At 36.1% G+C, this 10,110-nt stretch overlaps 1 protein-coding gene across 1 annotated transcript; it reads left to right on the forward strand.

Moving 5' to 3' along the window:
• The first annotated feature begins 2,715 nt into the window (after window positions 1–2,715).
• On the forward strand, window positions 2,716–9,664 carry kcnk4a (potassium channel, subfamily K, member 4a). Its single transcript, XM_016277494.1, has 7 exons — window positions 2,716–2,880; window positions 3,344–3,572; window positions 4,035–4,149; window positions 4,222–4,382; window positions 6,341–6,527; window positions 7,956–8,092; window positions 8,811–9,664. The coding sequence occupies exons 2-7, from the start codon at window positions 3,384–3,386 to the stop codon at window positions 9,642–9,644; spliced, it is 1,623 nt and encodes a 540-aa protein (XP_016132980.1). The 5' UTR covers window positions 2,716–2,880; window positions 3,344–3,383; the 3' UTR covers window positions 9,645–9,664.
• Window positions 9,665–10,110: the final 446 nt, after the last annotated feature.

Here is a 10,110-nt window from a genome sequence, read left to right on the forward strand (position 1 = left end):
GGCATCACAGTATGGTAAGGGGCGTAACATTTCCGTCACACGCTTGAGGAATTCGGCCAATCACAACGCACTGGATAGCTGGCCAATCACAGCACACATCGCTTTTCAGACCGATGAGCTTTGTAAAAATTTACGCGTTTCAGAAAGGCGGGGCATAGAGGAGAAACAATAATGTACAGTATGTAGAAAATAATGTGTTTTTTTAACCTTAAACTGCATAAACATATTTCATTACACTAAATACACTAAATAATGTTCTTTTTAGCAACATCATATGACCCCTTTAAAGGTCATATGATGCAGTTTAAATTTTTCCTTTCTCTTTGTTACAAGCTCTTGGTGCATAAAGAAGATCTGTAAAGTTGCAAAGACTAAAGTCTCAAATCCAAAGAGATATTCTTTATAAAAGTTATGAGTTAACCACGCCTACCTAAAACGGCTCATTCTAACACGCCCCCACATAGTAAGGGTCTACCTTACTATGTGGGAAGATGTGCATAACACCGCCCAAATGTTCACGTATGAATGTACTTCATTTGGTCTTCCAAAAGTGGATGATATCCTATTAGGGCCTTTCGCACCGCTTTAGTTCCAGAACTAAAAGTACAGTACTAAAGTACTGGGACGATTTTGCATGAACTATTTCCCAGTACCATTTAAAGGGTTGCATTCGCACCGACAGTGTGTACTAGGAAGTGACGTAAGCCGGTCGACAGCGTCGTCATTTGTGCACGGCGTTCAACAACAGAAACAAAGAAGAACAACATTAACAACAGGAGGATGGAGGACGCTGTGATCGGAGCTGTGTTTTTGTTGTGTCTCGCGGATTTTCACAATAATGGACATGGAAAGTCGACGTATACGTAAAGCGATTGAAAGAACGGAAAGGAGGACTAAGAATCTCCAACGACAACTGGCAGTGCTACATTTGCTACAAGTGCCTGCACTTCAGCATCCGTCCATCTATCGCTGTTCTCCATACTTGCGAAATAAGTTGACACAATCAATGTTTACAGTATGTTTACACTGCGTTTTAAATCATGGTGGGTGAGGGTGTTTCCATACACGTTTGGCCAATCAATGTCTACTTACGTCACGATTAGTACCAGTTGTGCCGGTTAGACCCTGCTCCGGAGTAGGAGCTAATTTGGTTCTCGAAAAAGGCAGTCCGGTACTAAAACCGCACCCAGTTCCGGTGGTGCGAAAACGCCAAAAAGTGGGTAGTTCCACAATTAGTTCTGGTACTATGAAAAGTTTCCCGTGGTGCGAAAGGCCCTATTAATGTACAGTATGTGGAAAATAATGTGTTTTTTAACTTTAAACCGCATAAACACATTTCATTACACCAAATACACAAAATAATGTTATTTTTAGCAACATCATATGACCCCTTTAAGGTCTGCGTCAGTCATCAGGCAGCCTTATCAGTGGCGCATGATGACGATGTATGTGTCATTGATTGCATTTGAATGCTTTTGTTAGCCTATTCAGTTGAACCCACTAGATGCGGTGCTGCTACATTGTTCATTCATATATTGCGGAAAATGAGAGCATCAGTGTGGAGAAGATGTTATTTATGTCAGAACCGAAACCAAGCCGTTCACACAGAACGCATATTTATCACATTTTCTAGAGGGACATCTATCAGCGTTGCACTTGCGTCTCGCAGAGAGCGGCATGTTTAGAAAGCCATGTAAATTAATGCATGTTCAACTTTAAAAAAACATGTCTAAAGACATTATGGCGGTTTTTTCCCCATCCCACTGTATCTCATGTTTTTAAATGAAGAAAGTAGCCTACTCTTTGTGATTGGTTTTATGGGCTTTTCTATTAAACTATACATACATGCATGGTGCTGTTTTTTTTCTTCTAATTGTTTAAGCAACTTTATTAATTATATATTGTTTATAAACATTATTTTAAACATTATGCACTTTTTTTCAAAGATAGTCGTGTTATTTTATTACGCTTTGAAGAAACGTGTGTAATATTTTGCTCGATGCGCCCTCTTGTGGCCTCAGGAGAGAAGCCAAAAGCTTTTTTCCCCCTAACTGAAATTATGCCTTTAAATTCGAATATAATTTGAATTTTGATCATATTTAAGTAGAAAATTCGAATTGAGTTTTTCAGTCATTTTGACAGCCCTAGTACCTTTGAGGGACAACTGCACCTCTTAGGGGTAAACAAGGTACAGAGGTGTACCTTTTTGAAAAGGTGTACCTTTTTTTGAGCGTGAAGATGAATTATGAATGATTATGAATTTGCTTTGTTTGAATGTAAATCTTAAGCATATAGAGATATTGTATACTAGTACGAAAGTCTATTTATTATAGGATGTATCAATATATATTACTTGGCTAATAAAGTAAGGTCTAAGAAACGGACACTAAAAAAATTACGCAAGTTGTGCATATTTACGATCATAATAAATGCAATGTAAAACATAACACAGTAAAGTAAAACAAATGATTGCAAATACTTAAAGTGACAACATAATGTATACCGTAATATATGGGAACCATGCGTCTATAAAGTAAGTCTTAGAGAGCCCTGGTGAGCATCAAGGTTCTGTCAGTAGAACAATTTGTTTACGTAGACCTTTGCCAGAAGTTCAGTTTCAATGCCGTCATGTGTTGTCTTCTTACCTCTGTGCCTTTACCCCTTTCCTGTTATGTGTCTGGACTGGGTCAAAGCTCCTGAAGCTCAAAGCTGATCTGGTGTCAGTTTCAGGGTGTTCAGAGCATTTTTTGACCATTATGTCTCACAGGTTTTTGTGTGCGCCAGTGGAAGAGACAAGAAGAGTGTATAAACGACTACAGCAAACATCTGATATGGAGGAAATGGAGAAGAGATTGAATTTAGAAAAACAACTTTGATAAGGTAAATAATTGATCTCTGTTTTCTATTACATATACAGTGAACCTGTATGAAATATTCTGTTATTAGGCGCTCATAATAATAAATAAATGCCATTGCAATAGATAACAAAATATCAAATAAGCTGCCATTTATTTTAAATAGAGGGAGCACAAACACTTTCGAGCAGAACATTTCACAAAAAGAAGTGATACTGTTCAAAATGCGATTTAATTTGCAATAATTTGTTTTGCAATGATATTCTGTGTAAATCTGTGTAATTTTTACATACTTTGAAGTGATCCTAAATACTTTTTGGGGCCACTGTACTTTGCCAAATAGTCAAAACACACTAACATTTCTTCATTTGTCGTGATAAGCAGAGATAATTTCATTATTGTGTTTGTTTCCCTTGACGTTCTTCTCTTCGCTCCACCTAACCTGATGGACACATGATTATCAATGTTTCCAAAACATTCATCCACAGTATGTGGCATCTTGTTTGACGTCATCAGCACCTCGTAGCCATGCGGTGCACAACACTGTTGACCATCCTGGCAGCCGTGCTGCTGTATTTAGTGTTAGGGGCTCTGGTGTTTGGCTGGCTGGAGTCCTCCAGGGAGGAATGGGCTCACCACGAGTTGCTGACATCTCGAATGGCTTTCCTACAGAACCACAACTGTGTCACCCCTCACAGTCTGAGAGAGTTCACAGAGGTCTGTTTGAAAACTTAAATTTAAAAAAATTACGTGGAATTACAATCTATAACTTGGGGAGTTGGTGTAGAAAAAATGGACATTCTGAAATTGCTAGTAAGTTTCACAAGAAATGACAAACAACATTTCAAAGAAATGACAAACAACACAGCAATTAAACATGGAATTATAATAGTATTTTATCTATAACATCTTCCAATAATCTTTATTTATTTACTACTAAGAAAAATAATTCTTTATAAATTATAAATTTCATTTTTATATTTATATTTTCAAGTTTAAGTTTTTATTTTTAATATTTGATTTTATTTGAGCTTTATTTTAATTAACATTTCAATTTTTAAAAATAACAACAGGTATTTTTATAAATATTCTGTGTGTGTGTGTGTGTGTGTGTAGATGTCTGTGTAGATATATGTACACTGGGGCATCATTGATAAATCTATCATCTTTTCACTCTAGAAAGTGGTTGATGCCATTGAAGCAGGTGTGGATGCCAGAAGCACATCAAATTATACCAGCAGATGGGATCTATCCAATGCTTTCTTCTTCTGTGGTACCATCATAACCACTATCGGTGAGATTTTTCACTTTAGAGTTTTTATTTTCATCTTAAGAGCTTGATTTCACATGTTCTCCTCTTCTTTAGGCTTTGGAAACATTTCACCCAAGACAAAAGGCGGTCAGTTGTTCTGTATATTTTATGCTCTGGTGGGGATCCCCATGTTTGGGATACTGTTAGCAGGGGTTGGAGACCACCTGGGCACCCTGCTGAGGAGAGCGGTGGCAAAGATAGAGACTCTGTTCTTGGTAAGTGACTCATTAAAATTCAGACCTTTAGAAAATTAGATTAATAATGTGGATGAACAGATAAAACAGTAAGTGATGACATATTGTATTAACAACTCATTGTAAAGAGCATTTGCAACATTAACTTTTGATACAGAAATCGTATTGTATTATGAAACATTTCATAGTAATGTAATAAAAAAGATAAATATTTTTCTGAAAATTGTTCTAAAGACAGTAACGAAGAATAACATTTAACATGAGCGCCATCTTGAAACAGGCTCTTTAAAAACAACTGTTTAAAGTACATGGCGAGTGCTGAACTTCTAGACAGTTACTACAAAAAAAAAACTAATAGATATCACCATACTTCTGCAGTTGACTGATTATATGTGACCCTGGACCACAAAACCAGTCTTAAGTCGGTACGGTATATTTTTAGCAATAGCCAAAAATACATGGGTCACATGTATGGGCCAAAATTATCTATTTTTCTTTTATGCCAAACATCATTAGGATATTAAGTAAAGATCATGTTCCATGAAGATATTTTGTAAATTTCCTACCTTAAATATATAAAAACTTAATTTTTGATTAGTAATATGCATTGCTAAGAACTTCATTTGGACAACTTTAAATACGATTTTCTCAGTATTTTGATTTTTTTTGCACCCTCAGATTCCAGATTTTCAAATAGTTGTATCTCAGCCAAATATTGTCCTATCCTAACAAACCATACATCAATGGAAAGCTTTCAGATGAAAAACTTTCATTTTGAAAAATTGACACTTAAAGGGGTCATATTATGCTTTTTTAAAGATCATTATTTTGTGTATTTGGTGTAACAGAATATGTTGAGATGCTTTAATGTTCAAAAAACACATTATTTTTCAAATACTGTACATTATTGTAGGTCCTCTATGCCCCGCGAAATTGCAAATATTTTTACTGCAATTTCTTGAAAATTCTTGTTTCATTTTGGTGACACAAAGTCAAAGGTTTCTAGATTTTAGATAAGATTTCTTTTTTCAAGCCTGAAATATGAACTTGCAAGTCTGAGAAAAAATATCAGAATTGTGATATATAAACTTGCAATTAAGAGAAGAAAAGGCCGAATTGTGAGATGTGAATTCAGAGAAAAAAGAGTTTTTTTTTGTTTGTTTGTTTGATTATATCTCACAATAATCTTCAAAAATATCACAAAATCTGAATTGTAATATAAAAAGTCACAATTGCATTGTGTTTTTTCCATGGAGGAAATAAACTTCTATAGAAAATAGTCAATTCCCAGAAGAGAAAATAATCACAGTGGTTTTAGGAATGTACATCAGGCAAATTACCTATGAACAAACCCCTCTATAAAAACAATATAGATAGGAGTAAAAAGTAAAGTTTGGTGTATGTGAGTGCTGCTGAAGTGGAGATTTCTTCAGAGATATGCATTGTAAAAGAAATATACAGATGCAAATAGATAAAGTGCAATTAAATAAACACTTAAATATGTATTTTGAATGTTTTCTTTCTACTAGTCTGAAACAACACATGAGAAGTCAAATAACCCAAAATCTTAAAACTGACCAGTGCATGAAAAAACAATGCTTTTGCCTGTAGTGTCTTGCCTCATTCTGATTATTACTGTAAACTGCATGCAGCGCAACAAGACGACCATGAGTTGTTTTCCACCGAGTTGATCAACAAGTCTTCAGCAAGAACCACCTTACAATCAGAACACACTAAAGACTAAAGACATTCTTACGAATTTAACTGAGAACCTCTTAAGAATTACACTTTCTTATGAATGTCTTAGAATGTATCTTAAGAATTTTTTGTAACATTTTTGCTTATAAAGATTTATGTGACTCCAGCCCCTGATTCCCAAGTACTAATACGCATCAAATCATTTCCAAAATAACAACGATAGCTGTATTGTGTTGCCAGGGTATGTTGAAAATCGTCTTGATTTATTCCCTGCTGATCAGCGTAAGGGTGTAAAGCCCACCAGTGTCCGTGTCATCTCCGCTGTCTTCTCCATCCTGATTGGCTGCTTAGTCTTCATTGCCGTGCCGACCATGGTGTTTCAGGAAGTGGAGAGCTGGAGCCTGTTGGAAGCGGTGTACTTTGTCGTGATCACCCTGACGACGGTGGGCTTTGGGGACTATGTGGCAGGTGCACAGATATATGATGTCTACATACAATAATCATTACAGATGATTTAGTTTACTGTGTCATGTGACCGTATGATAATTCTGTTAAGGAGCTCAATATTGTATTACGCCTGGAATTGCAGGATGTTTTGTGGCCATTGGATCCAGACAGCCATGAAGTTGCAGTCATTTACATCATCTAATTATCTGTTTTTAAGCCATAAACACTAATTGTAATAGAATTAATTGTAATAGCTGTAATTTTAGACCAGAGCAGGCACTCATCTCTAATCTGTCTAGTCATGACTAAAAGTGACTTACAGTAGACCTAATAAAGGAACAGTTTTATCGACAATTTAAATTTAGTGTTCTCAGTGTTTTCATGTCATTTAATCAACAAACTCCAAACTCAGTCTAGTGTTTTTTTTTCTATACTTTTTTGTTTTGCTTTAATCATACTTGTTGTCTTTTGCCAAAAAATTTGCTTTAAATTTATATATTTTATTATGCCATATTCATTAAATCCATTTCCCGTTTTACTGACTACATTTTCTGTTATTTTAGTCAATGATAAGGTATTGAACTGTAACAGACCAAATTTAATCACTTTTTAAAATATTTGTGTCTGTAATGTTTTGCTTGTAGTAATTTAGATATTTACATGACATGTGGCCAAGTATGGTGGAGCACTAGGAATTAGTGCTCTGCATTTAACCCATCCAAAGTGCATCACACACACACACACACACACACACACACACATTTTTAACTCTTTGTTAAATTGCAGCCATTTGCTAAAATCATTTAAGTAAAATTTTTTTCCTCATTAATGTACACACAGCACCCCATATTATTATATATATATATATATTATTAAATGACTACTATTAAGTGAGGATGCATTAAATCAAATGTTACAGTCAAGACATTTCTATTGTCACAGAGATACAGAAGATATTCTATTTCAAGTAAATGCTGTTCTTTTGAACTTTCACAATTTCCATAAATATTTCAGCACAACTGTTAAAATAAGAATCAAATCAGCATATTAGAATGATTTCTGAAGGATCATGTTATGGCTGCTGAAAATTTAGGAATAAATTACTTTTAATATATTATAGAACACAATCATTTTAAATGTGTAAAATTATTTCACAATGTTACTGTATTTATTGTATTTTTTTTTAAAATGCAGCCTAGTTAAGCATAAGACACTTCAAAAACACCAAAAACCGACCCAAAACATTTGAGTGGTGGTGTATATTTTTGGTAGAGCTTAACTTGTATTTAACTCGGAATATTGCTTTAAGTGCTTTGCTCATTTGAACATTGGTGCTTGCCCATGGCTCAATCTTCAAACCAGCAATCTTCCCATTATACCAGCCTAGAGCTTTCAACCACCAGGCCACACCACCCCTGTGTCATTATCTTTCTCTTTCCTCTATTCCAGAGAATAGGAGAGATGGAACGCCCCTGTACAAGCCGTTGGTGTGGTTGTGGATAGTGTTTGGTCTGGCGTATTTTGCATCTATCCTCACTATGATTGGGAACTGGCTTAGAGTGCTGTCAAAGAAAACACGTGCAGAGGTGAGACAGACAGGATGAACAATGGATTTATTCATTTCAATTTTTCCACAGTGGACTACTATTGTGGTATGGACTATTTAAAATAAATCTGCAAAGTGGACCAAATTTGTATGTGAGATATACACTAGTGTTCAAAAGTTTTTTTTTTTTTATTCAGCAAGGATTTATTAAATTGGCCAAAAGTGACAGCAAAGACATTAATAGTACTGCAAAATTATATTTCAAAGAATCATGGGGAAAAAAGTATAACGGTTTTAAAAAAAAAAGCAGCAAAGGTTTTCAACATATTAATAAGATATTTATTAATATATTAATAAATCATATTAGAATGATTTATGAAGGATCATTTAACTCTGAAATCCGAGGTAATGATGCTAAAAATTCAGCTTTGCATCAAAGGAATAAATTACATTTTCAATTATATTAAAATAGAAAAGTTATTTTAAATTGTAGAAAATATTTAACAATATTACTGTTTTACTGTATTTTTGATCAAATAAATGCAGTGAACAAGAAACTTATTTTAAAAATATTTAAAAAAATCTTACCAACCCCAAACTTTTTAATGTCAGTGTATAGTATTAATAAACATTTTTTTGCATGTTTTTAGGCTCTTATTAACCACCTTTTTACTGCTTGTATTGCAAAAAAATCACTTTCTCACAAGTTATCCCCATAAGTTTTTCTTTTTTTTAATGGTACTGTGTTTTTCTTTTAGATGGAGGAGCTGAGAGCCCATGCAACAGACTGGACTCAGAACATCCAGAACATGTCCGTGGACTTCCGTATTCCCGTGCCACTGGATCTCAACGGCCCCTTTCAGCTCCAACGGCGACGTAGACGGAAGCGTCACCGCCATCATCGCCACCCAAGACTGAGCGCAGCGGGATTGGCTCATGGGATCTCCCTCGATGCCGATGTTATCCGAGAGAACGGACACCTGATTCTCGGATGGCCTGCGTGCAAGTACACCCCAGGGTCTGATATCAGGTCTGAAGCGCTGTCCCGATCCAGGTCGTGGTGTAGGTTAGATGGGGCATATGAGGTGAGACCAGGATCGAGGCTGACGGTAGGACCAGCGTCAAGATCCGTCTCAAGGTTAGAGCTGAAACCACCATCAAGACCCGGATCCAGAGCCATTTCCAGGTCCTCTTCAGAATCTGGAACGGGATCCGAGACACCTTCGGAATCCTGGTCGGAATATGAATATGAGTCAAATTCCCGTAACTCAGAGGACCTGGAGTCTGGAGCTGAAGGCACTCTTAGATCACTGGAAAGTCGGAAGGATGTTCCTGTCGTCGTGGTTGACAGCTGCAGTCCACCTCATCCCTCCCTTCTGGACTTCTTTGGTGAGAACCTAGCGTACATTGACGAGTCCTCAGACGCTCTTAGTGATCGGGTCAAACCTGCTGGACAGAACCGCCAACGCAAAGCCAAGAGGAGGAGCATGACGAGACAGATTCCCCACTCATATCCTGTGGGACTGCAGAGGGAGATCACTAGTGAACTACAACCTCCATCGCACCCTCCAACACCTCCACCTCAAACCTGACAAATAAACATCTGACCAAAGGGCTTTCAGCATCACAGTTTGAAGATGCCACACATGACTGATGCAGACCATCACAAATATGTGTGCAAATATAGTTTAAATTAAAATGGTTTGTGCATTGTACAAAAACAGTGCATGCCTCCCGTACAAACATAAAGTGGTTTTGTTCAGAATAGCATAGTACAATTTCTGCAGTATGTACTTTTGTCAAAAGTTTGGGGTGACTTTTTTTTTTTTTTTTATGTCCAAGGCTGCATTCATTTGATCAAAAATACTGTAAAAACAGTAATATTGTGAAATATTTTTACAATTCAGAATAACTTTTCTATTGTAATGTATTGAAAATGTAATGTATTCCTGTGATGCAAAGCTGAATTTTTAGCATCATTACTCCAGTCTCCTTCAGTGTCACATGATCATTCAGAAATCATTCTAATATGCTGATTTGCTCAAGAAATTATCAATT

The sequence above is a fragment of the Sinocyclocheilus grahami genome, unplaced genomic scaffold, assembly GCF_001515645.1.
Source record: "Sinocyclocheilus grahami isolate Dianchi unplaced genomic scaffold, SAMN03320097.WGS_v1.1 scaffold112.1, whole genome shotgun sequence".
Taxonomy (NCBI): Eukaryota; Metazoa; Chordata; class Actinopteri; order Cypriniformes; family Cyprinidae; genus Sinocyclocheilus; species Sinocyclocheilus grahami.

Coding starts and splice junctions, on each gene's coding strand:
- kcnk4a (XM_016277494.1), top strand. CDS start 3,384: ATGCGGTGCACAACACTGTTGACCATCCTGGCAGCCGTGCTGCTGTAT. Junction 3,573..4,034: donor GTCTGAGAGAGTTCACAGAG/GTCTGTTTGAAA, acceptor TTTTCACTCTAG/AAAGTGGTTGATGCCATTGA. Junction 8,093..8,810: donor CAAAGAAAACACGTGCAGAG/GTGAGACAGACA, acceptor TTTTTCTTTTAG/ATGGAGGAGCTGAGAGCCCA.